Raw genomic sequence first — 16003 nt, 5'->3', positions numbered from 1 at the left:
ACATAGCTCGGCACAACATTGAGGGCCGAAGTGCTGTAATGTTCTATGTTTCTAGGAGTGTAGACTCACTAAGTGGGATCTTACAAGTTGTGTGGCAGCAGCTTTGGAGGTGGGCAATGAAAATGAGTTCTAAATTTATCACATGTGATACTCCCACCCTTCAGGCCAATATTGCCAGAGGAGGATGAGCCACAGAAGTGGCTACCCAGCTGGAAGCAGTAGTTGCTGGGATCATACCAATGGTGAACAAAGACCATAATGTTTCTGGAGACTCCTTTATTTAATTACCCATACCCACTCAAGCACCCAGAGTCACAACAGGCCATTCCCTCCACAAGAATGGTCTCGCAACTCTGACTGCCAATAATTTTAAATGTTTATAGGTCATAAGAACATAAGATATAGGAGCAGGAGTAGGCCATCTAGCCCTTCGAGCCTGCCCCGCCATTCAATAAGATCATGGCTGATCTGAAGAAAGGTCTTTAGAAGACACTTGGCATTCTCCTGCCTGCCACAGCAACACCTACTACTCCTAGTGGAGCTGTCAGCAGGACAAGTGTGGACCCTCTCACAGGCCCAGCTGACACTGGATGGTGCTGCCAGCCTGCAGTAACATCATGCAAGGTCAAGTAACACCAACAGGTTAATGCACTGAAAATATTTAAATGCAGTGAGATTTCACCCACTAACTGCAACTTCAGCATTATTTTGAGCATGTAGGGATTTCCAAAGTTGCTGTCAGTTTTGGTGGCATAATAGCAGTGAACGCTGACAATCTTAGCATTATTAGCATGCCAGTATCCAGGCCATTCTAAGTCACTCCTCAGCTACATCTTGTCTCACTTTCAAAACTGTCATCACCAACCTTACAATCACCTCAAACACTCTGGTTGTAAACTACCACCACATTTCCAACCTTCCTTTCATTCCCAGATATCTTGGCTGAGAAATCTGGGCATTTTAATCATGATACTCAAGCCAACCTTAATATAAGGCCTCATGGCTCAATTCCATTGGGCAGCTACAACATCAGCAGAGATCTTCAAGTAACCAGGAAAGTGGATGACCAGGTCCAGAAGTGGGATGGTGCAATCAGGTTGAAAATGGGAATGTACAAATGGCCAGGAGGTGGAGGGTGTGACTGGGGAAAAGAAAGGACAGTGATGATAGTGCAGGCAATAGTTGATGCCTGGGTTGAAAATAATATATTAGCACAGGCTGAGGGTTGGTTTACAGAAAGAAGATAGAGAAATAAACATTTCAGAATGGCTGGAGGATAACTAATGAAGTGCTGCAAGATTCAGTCTGCGGCATCATTTAGATGAAAAGTGTAATGTATCAAGATTGCTGATAGTACGAAGTTAGGTGGGAAAGTAAGCAGTAAGGAGGACACAAAGAGGTAAAGAAACAGACCAGCATATGATTGGACAAATAAGGGACAGAAAAGTGTGGAAGTATGAAATTATCCGCATCAGCTGGAAGAATGGAAAAGCAAAATAGTATTTAAATGGCGAGAGGCTAGCAAATGAAGGCATAATAATCTTGCTGAAGCCAGTCTTCCATCACCAACACCCTTTTGTTTTTATGGACTAGTGTAAATTATCATACATTAGATAAACTGCTTGGTGACAAAGAATTATTGCAATAGCAACAATATAAGGAGAAAATTTTGCTGTTGGTGATTTGCTGACTAAAAGCTAGAGGCCAGCAGTGGCTCTATCTCTACCTCAAGTTAAAATGGGAGCTCTGGGATGGGGAAGTCAGAGTTTCAATTCTTCATCCAAAGAACTAATTCACAACAGGTGTTGTAAAGCTGCGAACTCTAGCATCACATGAGCATACTGATTTTTTGTGCTAAACTTAGGACAGGGGCGTGTTTGTAGTTTTTTTTAATGGAACAGCACATTTCAGCTGTTAAGGTATATACAACATCATGTTTTATTTCTTGCAATTGATAAAAGTTATTGCTAATTGTCTTATTATATGTTAATTGTCTTCTTAAATAAACTTTGTTTGATAATAGCTCCCTGGAGTAAAACATCTTACACTTACCCATGTCAAAATTCAAAGTGCAAAACTTAGATCTAGGCTGAGTCTATAAAACACCTTGGAGTTTCTGACCTGAATTATAACAGTTGATTTGCTGAATCATTTCCTCATTCCATTTTGATTGCCTTTTTGCATTAAAAAAGCCTTTACCGTCACTCAATAGCCTAGATTTTGTTCACAAGTTCATTCAAACTTGAATGTACTTGATGCATAACTAGTTTAGTCATCCATCACAAGGTAATCCTGACAAAATTAACTTTTACTGGACTTCACTCTATTCTGTTGAAACTCTCTAGGACCACTCTGAAGGGTTCAGATAACTCCTGATCCCATTTTTCTGCTGCCAGCAATTTCCTTGAACTCCACTCACATGTTCTCTCCATCCTTACCCTTAATGAGGATGGTTCATGGGCTTCTTCATGTTCAAGACTCAGATCTGCGATTCATCTGCCCCTGCTGCTATTGCATCACCTTACCCACAAAACCAAACTTCTGCTTCATTCCTATCTCTACCTTAGCTCTGAACCTTCATTTTTGCTCCTTCTTTCTCTTTCAAGTTTCAAGAGAGTTTCAGGTTTCTAGGTGTCCAGATCACCAACAACCAGTCCCGGTCCCTCCACACTAACACTATGGCTAAAAAAGCCCACCAATGCCGCTAGTTTCTCAGGAGGCTAAGGAAATTTGGCATGTCTGCTACGACTCTCACCAATTTTTACAGCTGAACCATAAAAAGTATCCTTTCCGCTTGTATCACAGCTTGGTATGGCTCCTGCTCTGACCAAGACTGCAAGAAACTACAAAGGGTTGTGGATGTAGCCCAGTTCATTTTGCAAACCTGCCTCCCATCCATTGACGCCATCTAGATTTCCTGCTGCTTCAGAAAAGCAAGCAACATAAACAAGGACCCAATGCATCCTTGACTTAGTCTCTTCCACCTTCTTCCGATCAGAAAGAGATACAAAAGTCTCAGATTATGTTCCAGCCGACTCAAGAACAGCTTCTTTCCTGCTGCCATCAGATTTTTGAATGGACCTATCATATATTAAGCTAATCTTACTCTGCACCATAGTTATGACTGCAAAACAACATTCTGCAGCCTTTGTTTTCCTTCTCCTCTATGTACCCTAATAATCAGAGGCAAGAGTAATGTCATAACACAGAGGCATAGTGTGAGACTGGTGTGTTTTGTCTGTATAGTGCAAGAAATAATACTTTTCACTTTATCCCAAGACACATGACAATAATAAATCAAATAAAAAAAAACACATGACAGTCTGAACTAATCATCACCTCATTGCTAATATAGAGCAAAGAAGAATATCCCTTTCCTCTCCAAGATTCTTGAGTGTGATATTACCTCCCAGGTCAACATTTACCTCACAATTTCCTGCTAGAATCCTCAGCATTCCCCATAGCAGCAAAACTGCCTTAACCAAAGTACTAATTGACAATATTTTTGACTATGCTGTGTTAACCCTCCCTCAATATTCTTGACCTGTTTGTAGAATTTGTTAGAGTCGGTACTGCAATGCTTTTCCAATTCTGCTCCTCTGTTGTCCAACTCTATAGGACTGCCCTTAGATCGTTTTACAGATACACAACCTATCACTGGCAGGACACCTTTAGCAACAGTTTCTCTTTCCACCTCTGGAGCCTTTACCAGAATCCATCCTGGACCTGCTGCATTTCTCCATCTTCATGCTGCCCATGACAACATCATGCAAAGAACAAAACTATCTCCTTTGATCATTCCACAGCCTCTGTGCAGCCAGATTGATCGTCTGATATCCAAAGTTGGATGAGCTGCAATTTTCTCTTGCTAAACTTTGGGAAAACTGAGATCATTGTTTTCAGCCTATTATAAACATGTAACTCCTGCCCCCAAGTCAGTCCCCTCCCCAGTCACTATCGGCTTAACCCAGTCTTTCAGAGGAGACATTCGACCAAGTCTGCTCTCTCAGGTAGATGTAAAAAATACCATGGCATTGTTCAAAGATGAGCTATGGCATTAACTGTGTCCTAACCAACATTTATTCCTCAACCAACATAACTAAACAGAATATTTGCCATTAATTTCATTATCTTTTATGGTATTGTGCTGTGTACAAATTAGCTGCCAATTTTCCAACAGAAGTTGCTACACTTCAAAAAGTGTTTTTTATTGGCTGCATAGTACTTGTGGATGTCCAGGAAAAGGAATTGTTTAACCTTGATTTTTTTTCTTTTTTTCCCACTTTTCACCTAGAGGTCCAACTGTTAACTCCAATTATATCGGTTGATTAATTAACATCTGGGAAGTGAACAAGAAACCGACTTGACTTAGCCGTTGGCATCACTAGCCAGCAGGAGGAATTTATGTTATGAAATTATAACAGAAAGGAAAATATTTCATGTTACTATTTATTGTGAGACCCAGAAAGGAAAATATTTCATGTTACTATTTATTGTGAGAACCACTATGGATTTACTGTTTATTAGGTGGCTGGTTCTAAAGATTTGTCTATTTGAAGATTATCTCAATAACTGGAAGAGGTCAGATGATTTTTACAGGTTCAACACCTCTTCTCCTTAAATTGGCCAAAGTTGGGACTAACCTGATGGGACTCTGTGCCTTCTTTATAGCTCACAACATCTTCAAGCTCCAGGTCACATGACTGTTCTTCCATGTCAGTCAAGTCAAGCAGTTGAGGTTGGACATCACAGGGATAAACCTAATAACCAGAGGCAAGAGTGATGTCATAACACAGAGGCATAGTGTGAGACTGCATCAGCATCTGTCTTAACACATGATGACCATGAAACATTTTTGACCTTTACTTGCAGTCAATCAAGCTGCAACTGGAGCTCCACAGGAACCTCTCTGATCAATTTCTTTCCAAGTACGAATTAAACTGTCTGTATAGTGCCTTTTGACATTTTATACATAATACAATTTCACAAACAACTTCTAACACAGTGGGCCGAACTTCAACATACTTTACATGAGGGTGCCACCAGCAACTATGAAAATGTAATTTCATAGTTCATCTGCTGCCAGAATATAACTTCTGGTTTTGGGGAAATTAAATATGTAAATGTAAAGTGATTGGAATACTGAAATTCAGAAGTTGCCAGATCACTCAGGTATTTACACATCAAAGGTCCTTCCAGGTGTACTTACAAGGTCAGAGTTAGAAGGGTTGGAGCCATAAAATGGCAGTTGGGCCCATTTATCTGGGGTGTGAAGACAGGAAACCTGGGGGAAAATTGCCCTGACTTTGTTAGAGATGTGAATTATTCATCTAATTCCCCATTTCAAATAAAAGTTGAAAGCAACTAGTAAACAAGAGAAGATCTTAAAGCGTCCACATACTTTTTATATCAAAGGACAAGTTTAAAATAGAAGATTGTTAATTTAAATCTCTATCTGGGATATCCCAGGTACATCACATTATCATAATGACAGGTGGCGGGAACTACCCTTTTGTTTTGGGTCATCTGTGTGCTCTCTCACAGAAAGCAGCAGTCAGTTTGGAAAACTGTGAGAAGGCAGTGGGGCATCTGTTAGTAGTCAGAACAAGGAGCACAGAAGCCAGTAAGAATCAGCAGTGTTTCTGATCTGGAGTCATGAAGCAGAAATTGCAAGTGGAGCCATGCTCGGAATGCAAAGTCCCAGTGCATAACAAATTTAAGTTGTTAAATCTCCCTGAAGATCTCATTGAAGAGATTATCAGTGAAATCCTCAGAAAGAGAACTATAAGTCAAAATGCTGGAATGGAAAACCAAGGACAGTAAAAATGAATTGCTAGGAGGAACGAAGAAGCTCTCAATACGCTGTAATCTATATGAGAACTCCTGGGCAGAATTAAAAGCAGAAAAGGAGTGGTTTATTGAGACTATAGAATGAAGATATATAAAAATGTAGTGTTAAGTTAGTAGAACTTGCTTTAATTCTTATAAAGTAAAAGCTTGATTTAAAACGTGAAACCTACAGTACAGCTAAGGTAGCATGCCCCTTTAATGGGCAAGCTCTCGGAGGGTCAAGTGACCATTTGGCCAATCAGACTGGAGCAAGCAAGTCCTGGGGCTGAGCACAAGTTTTTCAATTGCAAATTTTTCTTGCCATTTGGAACATGAGGTCATGGCATTCACTCTGTGAATAGTTACATACCTTCATAAACCGTTAATTCATTAATCTGTGTGGTGGTCACTAGTCTTATCTTGCAAGAGTTTATTGACATCCTGATAAACTTTAGCAAGCCATGTGAGACACTATAAAGGGACAATCTCAAACCAGTATAAGTGCAGAATGACATTTAAACTATTAAACCTTCTCGTCAACTCTTTATGGATAAGTTAATTAGCACTGCAGTGCCAACAAGCTCAGTCCTGTATATGCATATGGAGAAGATTTCAAAGTCTGACCACTGGAGTCCACAGCCAGTACCACAACCTAATACTGTCAGCTCACACCTAAAGTAAAGTACCAGCTGGTATGTGTAGTTATAATGGGGCCATAAGTATTCTGAAGATGAAGCTGTAATACAAGTTTAAACTATTCATATGTACCATTTGATATTATCTTTTAAAAGAACAGGAATGTAACAGTTCATTTTAATCTAAATATGAACAGTGCTTGCAGCTTATATGTGCAGAGACAAAATAGGTTGGGCATGAAATTGCATTGGGTACTGGCGCAAAAAAGGCCCTGTGATATCTGCCAGCATTAAACTGCCAGCTGCTTTTTATGTGGTCAGCTTATTATGTACAGCACACATAGGCACTCGCCACGTCATGATGCTGGTGCCACACAGCCCAACCGGCTGTTGTGACCAAGATTCCAAATTTGGTCAACCAATTTGCAGGCTTGAAGTTACAAGATGAGTCTTACAGTGATGTTATTTAAAGGTAAGCTGGTGACCTCAAAACCTTAAGCCTGCTCATCCAAGGTAATGGATCATGACACTGAGCAGACTGCCTCTATCTCTGCTGCTAAAGTCTGGGTTGCACCTAGACATATTGTTAGAAATACACAATTTAAACAGTATAAGCATAAGGTGGTATGGATTATTTTTCCATGTCTTTCTCACTTATTAAAATACATACAATTTGAATTCTGTATTTATTCATTGCGAATTGTTGAGGTCTGTAAAAGTATCAGATGTAACAGTCATGACCTGCCCATATTTCTCATAACATGATGGCAAGAGAGCTTCCAGGGAGAGCATCCAAATGAGATGTGTTCCATTTCTGTGCATTATTTATTGAACATTTGTGTGAAGTGTTATTTGTGGGATGATCAACTGCGGAATGCGGCTTAAAATGAGGCACAGCTTCACTCCTCTTCCACCCCCCCCACCGTACCACCTGCTCTATATCTACATTTGACTTGCACTCCAGAAGATATGGGTACACGTTACTCTCAGTAGTATAAATGAGGTTGCTGCAGTTGCAGTTAGAATACTTAAACAATGGAACTGGGTCAGAATAATGAGGCAAGGCAGGCTGTTACATGAATGTCTGTGTACCCCATCCTTGGTACCAAAACTCACTAGCAAGTGTGCATGACGACAGCTCTACTCCCATTCTATTTTAGTTGACAGAAGATGTAGCTTTAGAGTTAACTCAACCAGGCAGAATGGCAGGACTAAGTCTACACCCCAAGGAGTTGGAGGCGATGAAGCAACGATCATGCAGTTGCATTGGTGTTGTATAAACTGTGTGTTCATCACATTGCCCTACTATCCATTGCACATCTCTCCACAATCCTAGCATGAAAGGTTCATTTGGATTAAGGCCATCTCTTCATGCTACAACAAATCCTTGTCATCTGCAGAGGGTTGATCTTCCTTATGCTCTTCCCCAAACAGTGCCAGGTAATAAACTTAGTAACCCCTCTTCGGGGTGCATATTGCAGAGGCCGTCCAGAACAGTCAAGGTAATGGAAGCACATTTTAAGGAGCCGATGGCTCCAGTGGACACATGAGCTTGTTTGTAGCATTCCTCTGCCTCACTCAGGGGATGCCTCACTGGCATCCTCAGTCTTGTTTCCAGGGGTATCTTGTCATCAAGGATCCATTTATCAATTTAGGCTGGGGAGTCAAAACATTCTTGGAGCCATGAATTGTGCAAAATGAATGTGCTGTGACAGCTCCCCGGGGAAAAAAACTATATTATTCTCCTGTGCTCACATAGTATGTTCAGGGATGAAACTCTTCATGAAATGCAGCTGGTTAATCGCAGTGAGCTTTTATAACCACATGAATGCAATCATTGACACCTTACTTGAGGTAACCCAGCTATGACACTGAATGCAGCTGACCTAGCAGCCTGGCTGTCTTCATACCTTCGTCCTCTATATTCTCAGTGACACTGGATGTCACAAACAGCCCCATGCTATTGAAAGCCATCTATCTTTAGAGGCACAGGGTGGAATTTTACGAGAAAATTCTAATTGTCCAGCTAACGTGAAAGTGGGAGAGTTCCAGATTTGTTTGTTGGGCTAGTTTTTATTCCCAATCTTATGGACTTAGACATTGGAAAAAATGGGCTAGACAGTTTCTAGCCACTACAGGCAGTGGGCAGGGCTCAATTCACCAGCCAGCAGCAGAGGGAGCTATTGTACATATGCAGACTTCTGTGTCTGCACATGTGTAATTCCAGCAGCTGAGCCTGATGGAGATAGAGCTGTCAGGCCTCTGCTGTTGCAGCCGATCTGAACCAAGACACCACCCTCCCCCATCTCAAATGCAATGCAGAGCAGCAGCAGGGCTCTCTCCTTCTCTGATTGGGCTGCTCCAGCCTGGCCCCACCCCCTTCAGGCCTCCCATATGTCCCCCCAGTACTGCCAAGTGGGCTGTGCAAAGGTGCCTGGTGGGCATTGCTAAATTGCCAGGCTGCCACTGCCCAAAAGGCACCCACTTCTTGCACTTACCCTCTTCAGTAGGCCCTCAATGGCCTCTGATTCTACTGGTGAGGGCAACACGACTGTTCTCTGTTCATGGGGTGGGGGGGGGGGGGGGGGGGGGGAGAGGAGGGTAGGGGGCAAGTGGTTTTCTCATCGGATAGAACCTCTCCCGGCGAGGCCAAAAAGACAAAAGAGCCCAGATGATTGAGAACCAGCCTCAATAAACACATGCTAATGAATATTAGAATAAATTTAAATGATATATATTCAGCCAATCGTTGGAAATGGGCAAGAAGCTGACCTCACCAGAAATCCAGTTCCAGTAAGATCACGAGAGCCAAGAAATCAGGCACAATCCTAATTTCTCAGCTCTTGCACAGTTTTACCAGCTCACTCTGCTCGTTGATAGGTGGCCAGTAAAATTCTGTCCATAGAGTCATAGGCTCTATAGCTCACTTCTTCGTAGAGATCAGGATATCCTGGTATCCTTGTGCCCTACTAGTTCTGTTCTATCCCCTTCCATTGTATGCCTGCTTGCCCTGCAAGAGAGCTAAATGTCAATGGCTATTTAGCACTGTGTTAAAGTGATGTAACAATAGCTGAACAGCTGAAAGTATGTGGAGACAGGAAGAGATGGGTTTGAGACTGATAGCATTGAAATGTGTGCAAGGGTAAGCTGGAGTATCTGGATAGTAGGTACGAAAATGCTGCTGAGTGAGTGACATTCATTTGAAACACTGAGCAACATGAGAGGTTGCTGTTGTGGTGGATGGAAGATGTCATGTGAAGATACATTCATTGACATTGACCACCCACATGATATCATTGGACTTCTTGTGGAACAACTACTAAGTCCTCAGATATGGACTTTGGGAGTTGACCTTGACTTCTTGACTCCCCAACTCCACCCTCTTCCAACTGTGGCACCACAGTGTCTCTCCTTCCCACCTGCACCAGTAATGCTTCCATCTATCATCTATTAAGGGAATCCTTCTTCTACCCTCATGTTCAGTTTGCAATAATTCACATTGCAGTAATGTTTTTGTGAAACTTCCCTTTAAGCTATAGCTTGCTTTGAAAAAAGGAAGATTGTCGTTGTCACATGGCCTGTTACCAATGCTGCCAGCTGCCACCTCCACACCTACTTTACTGAATACAGAGATCACGAGCAGCTAGGAGATGCAGTCAGAAACATCGAGGGTGGGATTCTCCAAAATAAGTTCCAAGTGATGAATTTATATAAAAACTGGGGTAAATCCCATTGGTTTTGTTCAGTGGAATTTTCAAAATGAATTTCCTACAGTCTGTGTACTGCAAAGTGCACTCGCATGAATCTCTTTAAAAAGGTGCGAGTGGAGCCTATTCCCACTGGAGAAGCCAGCAGTATAGCGCTGAACGGGCTGATGCACACGCACTGATCTGTCACATGCACAGTAGGCCCAAACTGCCAGCCTCCTGATCATTAGCCAGCTCAATCGCTGGCCAGCCCTGTGACCCCTGCATCGCCGTCCCCCAATGGCCTCCCAGCCTCGACACCCTGTCCCTGTCTACCTATATCTCCCTCTCACCCAACAGTCCCAACATCCTGATTTCCACCCCCCCACCCACTAGTGGCAGCCCCGAACCCCCACTGCAGAACAGACTCCTGGGTAGGCTGAACCACGCTCCCCCCATCCCGAACCCAATGGCCAATCTCAATCGCTGGCCTCCCTCCCAGTCACAGCTGGCTGCAGAAAGGCAGGGGGACCCCCCACCACCACCGATCTCCTTCCAGAGAACTTACCCCCCCAACAATTAGGTCCCGTCCCCTTTGGCCCCACCCTTTGGCACTATTCAATGTCCAGGGGGCAGTGCCAAGATGCTCCCTGGACATTGGCACTTTGCCCCTTCGGCAACACCGGGGGGAGCTAGGCTGGCACTGCCAAGCTGGCAATGCCCAGGCGGCACCTCCTATCCCCGACCTTCTTGGAGGCCTCCATTGTCCCCCTTTACTCCAGCAAGATCGGACTGCCTGCTCCCCACTGGTAAGGAGTTTTTGTAAACCCCGCTGGAGTGAAATACTCCTTGGCAGATGTCGGGGGGGGGAAGAGACTAGCGGGCCCAGGGACTTCAGTCCCGAGCCTAGTAATTGGATGCAGATTCTATTTTAAATAATTTATACAGCTGATGATGCCGGAAGTTCAGCGGGTGGAGATGCGCAGTGGCCTTGGCACCCAGTAGGAAGCCTGCTAAACAGCCGCCTTGGATCCCCTGGCCCGCTGCACAGCTAGAGCAGTGCTGGGGGAAATCACCCCCTGGCTTCACACGTAAGAATATGAGAATCTAAAAATTAGTAGCAGGAGTAGGCAATTTGGCCTCTCGAGCCCACTCTGCCATTCAATAATATCATTGCCAACCTTTTTGTGGACTCTGCTCCACTTACTCACCTGCTCACCATGACCCTTAATTCTTAACTTCAGCGAACTTTGCCTTAAAAACATTCAATGAGGTAGCCTCAACTGTTTCACTGGTCAGGGAATTCCACAGATTCACAACCCTCTGGGTGAAGAAATTCTTCTTCAACTCAGTCCTAAATCTGCTCCCCCTTATTTTGAGGCTATGCCCCCTAGTTCTGGTTTCACCCGCCAGTGGAAACAGCCTCCCTGCTTCTACCTTATCTATTCCCTTTATAATTTTATGTGTTTCTATAAGATCCCCCCTTACTCTTCTAAATTCCAACGAGCATAGTCCCAGTCCACTCCGTCTCTCCTCATTAGCCAACCCTCTCAATTCCGGGATCAACCTGGTGAATCTTCTCTGCACTTGCTCCAGTGTCAGTATGTCCTTTCTCAAGCAAGGAAACCAAAACTGTACACCAGGTTTTGACCTCACCAGCACCTTATACAGCTACAACATAACCTCTCTGTTTTTAAGCTCCATTCTCCAAGCAATGAAGGACAACCTTCTTAGTTACCTGCATCAGCTGCAAACCAACTTTTTGTAATTCATGCACAAAGGCACCCAGGTCCTTCTGCAGAGCAGCATGCTGAAACTTTTACCATTTAAATAATAGTCCAGTTTGCTGTTATTCCAACCAAATGGATAACCTCACATTTACTAACATTGTACTCAATCTGCCAGATCTTGCCCACTCAGTTAAATTATCTATATCCCTTTGCAGACATTCAGTGTTCTCTGCACACTTTGCTCTGCCATTCATCTTAGTGTCATCTGCGAACTTTGACACAGTATACTTGGTTCCCAACTCCAAATCATCTATGTAAATTGTAAACAATTGCGGTCCCAGGACTAATCCCGGACGTACACCACTAGTCACTGATCGTCAACCAGAAAAACATCCATATATCCCCACTTTTTGCTTTCAGTTAGTTAACCAATCCTCAATCCATGCTAATACATTACCCATAACGCCATGCACCTTTATCTCATGCAGCAACCTTTTGTGCAGCACCTTGTCGAATGCCTTCTGGAAATCCAGATACACCACATCCAATGGTTTTGCATTGTCCACCACTCTCAATGTTCTCAAAGGATTCTACTAAATTAATTAAACATGACCGGCCATGACATGCCATTCTCATGAAACGAATGGGTAAATCAAATTTGTGTGCTTCCCACCTCAATCTTATTTTCAGCAATTATAGGAGATAGCTCCAACTCTATCTACCACATTCTATGCTCCTTGTTCATTTGTTCATATGCAGTTCAATGTAATCGTCACTTTAGAGACAAAAGAAGAAAGACATCTTCTGTGCTGGCAGCATTTGAGGAATCCTAGGACCCTGAGGCATAAGAAACTTCCACGTTGTCGTCGCTGTTTTTTTAAGTATGTATAAAAATCTTGCTATAAAATAAATTTTATTTGATTCATAAATATTAGTTACTCATGCCTTGTTAGGTCAAGCACAACTGAAAACCTCATTGTTAGAAACTAAAAATTCAGAACTTTCAGAGATTTTACTTAAAAGAGTTTTATATCTCAAAGCCTTAAACCTTACATTTGTGTATATTTTTATGCCAAATGCAAATTTCAATTGGCTTTATTGACACTGAAATTTGAGAATTATTTGTGGAACAAGAAAAGTAGTGCTGTATTGAAAATATTAATAGATTTTTATTTTACATATAAATAAGCAGTGGCTATACGTATGCTCACCCAGGCAGGATTTTCACACACCACCTCCAACTCTGACTGCAATGTGTTTTCCCACAGTAGGGATGACTCATGATCCCACTGATGTCTGCAATGTTTTGTATGACATCCAGCTGGCAGGGAACCCATTGTCAGGGGTTGCCTTCAATGGGACCAGAAGATCCCGCTGGCAGGAAAGGCTGGAAAATCTGACTCCAATTTTGGGATTTTCTTAGAGTTCCATTTAAAATGGTCTGTTGTTTCCTTGATGGCTAAGCATGTTTACTCAGACATATATTGAAGGTGCCAAAGGAAGCACAGCCATGGAAACATACCATACAAAATAAAATCAACAACATATGGTAGGAATGGGAGTGAAGAAAATTGGCTAACAAATGGGAAAAGGTAAAACTTACTATATTGGTTCAATTTGCAGTCTTTGAAAACATAGTAAACGTAGGTCACCATTAAGTTCCTCTCCAAGCCACACATCATCCTGACTTGGTACTATACTCCAATCCCTTCATTGTCACTGGGTCAAAATCCCTGAACCCCCTTCCTAACAGCAGATGGACTGCAGCAATTCAAGAAATCAGCTCAGCACCACTAACTCAGACAGTGATGTCCACGTAATGTTGTGTTACAATGTTCAAACTTTTCAAGCACTGTTTCCGATTTACACAAGACCAACGATTTGCATAATCACACTATCAGAAGATTGTTATGAAACATGAAAACATGTTATATTTTTTCGTACTTTTAAAGATTGCGAGCCACATTAGAATTGAAATTTCCAAGTCAATTCATTTTTTTACATGTTGGAATGATAAATTATTGGGAGATTGATTAAGAAAATATGAAGCTATTGACCAACAATTGGCACATGTAATTCCAGAGGGCCGGAATCGAATCCGGATCCCAGGCACTGTAAGGCAGCAGTGCTAACCACTCTGCCATTGTGCCACCCTGTCGGTTATTAAATATGCCAAAGCTGTTGAATCAAATTAAAGGTGCAATTTTTGGGTCATGATAGTCTTTCTGGAATAGAAAACTGACCTCACATCTGTTTATTTTTGTATCCTCTTGAGGCAACTTAAAGCAGATAGTGGAAACAAATAATAATTTCCCAGCACACTGGCCTTGGAAAACTACTTATCCTGGCAGCATCCCTTATGTAAACTTGCCAGACTCAACAAGAAAAGCTGGAAAAGCTTAGTCTTCTCAGCAACCAGTTTTTTTGAATCCAGCTGATTTGCTAGCAACTTGCAACTCATGGCCCAAGTACACCTCCAAGCCCAATGTTAAAGAATGTGAGGAAACATTCTTAAGGATTAATATACTGATCATACAACACAAAAGAAATTAATCAATTACTAGATGAAAAACTTCAGTGTTTGCTTGTGGTGAAAAAGTAAAATTGAATCTTGAAGAAAATCCTTGAAAACTCTTTTCTGAAAGGACAAGGCACAACAAATTATTATTTAACATAAGCCTGGAGCTAGTTACAAAGTGGCCACATCCTACATTTATCTCAATATTCATCTACCATTTAAATACTTAGTTGTAGTTATATATCTTTAACTAGAGAAAGATATATAAAATTCACTTAACTGTGATTAGCCTTCTGATCTGAGCTGCCATTTTCACTGCAACTTCCCCCAATCTGGCAAATCGATGCACGGCATCTCAATGCCCACTGGTTTTATAAATGAGTGTGGGGTTTTTTTTCTGCTTCCAATTTATAATGATCACCACCAGAGCCTGTCTGGATACCACAAAGGAGTTACTTTAGTGAATATAATTGACAAACTGTGTTGGAGCTGAGTCAATCAAAAAGCCCAGATATAAGAAAACAACAATATGATAAAATTATTAAAACACTGCTAAAACATGTCTACTCAGTGAGGGTGTTGGGGCTGCAGATTCCAGTCTTTTATTGAAACTGGGAGTATAGCCATTTTTATCTTTAACAAACTGCTAACAAAGTATCAAGAATGCTACTCAAAAAAGTTTGATTTCTGAGCATCATTAAGGAAGTGTAATTTTTATTTGCTCCCTCTGTGTATTTGCATGGTCCCACTGTTCGTACCCCAGCTGCATAAGTAAGTCAATTGATTTACAGTTCATTAAAATGGAGATATATTGACATGCAAAAGGCATGCAAAATCAGCAGCTCCAATGCATCCCTCCCTGATGAGCTCAATGCATTCTATGCCCGTTTTGAGTGAGAGGTCATCGAGAGCATGCCCTCCACCCTAGAAGCTCTGGATGAATCTGTACGTGAAGTCTCCATTGCAGATGTCAGAGCAGCTTTCTTTAAGGTCAACTCGTGGAAAGCGGCTGGCCCGGATGGGGTACCCAGAGGTGCATTCAAACCTGCGTGAATCAGCTGGTGTGGGTAGTCACAGACATCTTTAATCTCTCTTTACAACAATCTGAGGTCCTTACCTGCTTCAAGAAGTTGACCATCATCCTGGTACTTAAGAGAAACCAAGCAGTGTGCCTTACTGACTATCGGCCGGTAGCTCTGACATCCATCATCATGAAGTGCTTCGACAGGTTAGTCATGAGACGAATCAATTCCAGCCTCCCAGACTACCTGAATCCACCACAGGTTGCCTACCGCCGCAACAGGTGCACAATAGACGCCATTTCCCTGACCCTGCACTCAAGCCTGGAATACCTAGATAACAAGGACTCCTACTTATTGACTACAGCTTAGCCTTCAACACTATTATTCCCATGAAACTCATCTCCAAACTCCATGCCCTGGGCCTCAGCACCTCCCTCTGCAACTGGGTCCTGAACTTCCTAACTCACAGACCACAATCAGTAAGGATAGACAACAACACCTCCTACATGATCATCCTCAAAACCGGTATCCCACATGACTGTGTTCTCAGTCCTCTACTATACTCCTTATACACCTATGGCTG

The 16003-nt window shown here is 42.3% G+C and overlaps 1 protein-coding gene across 9 annotated transcripts in view; it reads right to left on the bottom strand.

Annotated features, from left to right (window-relative positions):
• dlg2 (discs, large homolog 2 (Drosophila)) overlaps nucleotides 1–16003 on the bottom strand; it is a 941559-nt gene that overhangs the window by 608816 nt on the left and 316740 nt on the right. For 5 of the 9 annotated variants that reach the window (XM_080197062.1, XM_080197064.1, XM_080197065.1 and 2 more), the window contains one exon: nucleotides 4644–4760. The exons of the other annotated variants lie outside the window; for them this stretch is intronic. In XM_080197062.1, coding sequence (XP_080053188.1) covers nucleotides 4644–4760 — 117 coding nt within the window. The remainder of the gene's footprint in view (nucleotides 1–4643; nucleotides 4761–16003) is intronic. 9 annotated transcript variants of the gene reach the window in all.

The sequence above is a fragment of the Carcharhinus amblyrhynchos genome, chromosome 10 (assembly GCF_965287045.1).
Source record: "Carcharhinus amblyrhynchos chromosome 10, sCarAmb.v2.hapA, whole genome shotgun sequence".
NCBI classification, from domain to species: domain Eukaryota; kingdom Metazoa; phylum Chordata; class Chondrichthyes; order Carcharhiniformes; family Carcharhinidae; genus Carcharhinus; species Carcharhinus amblyrhynchos.
Note: the sequence above shows the minus strand (reverse complement) of the source record. Positions and strands in the feature narration are given on the sequence as shown.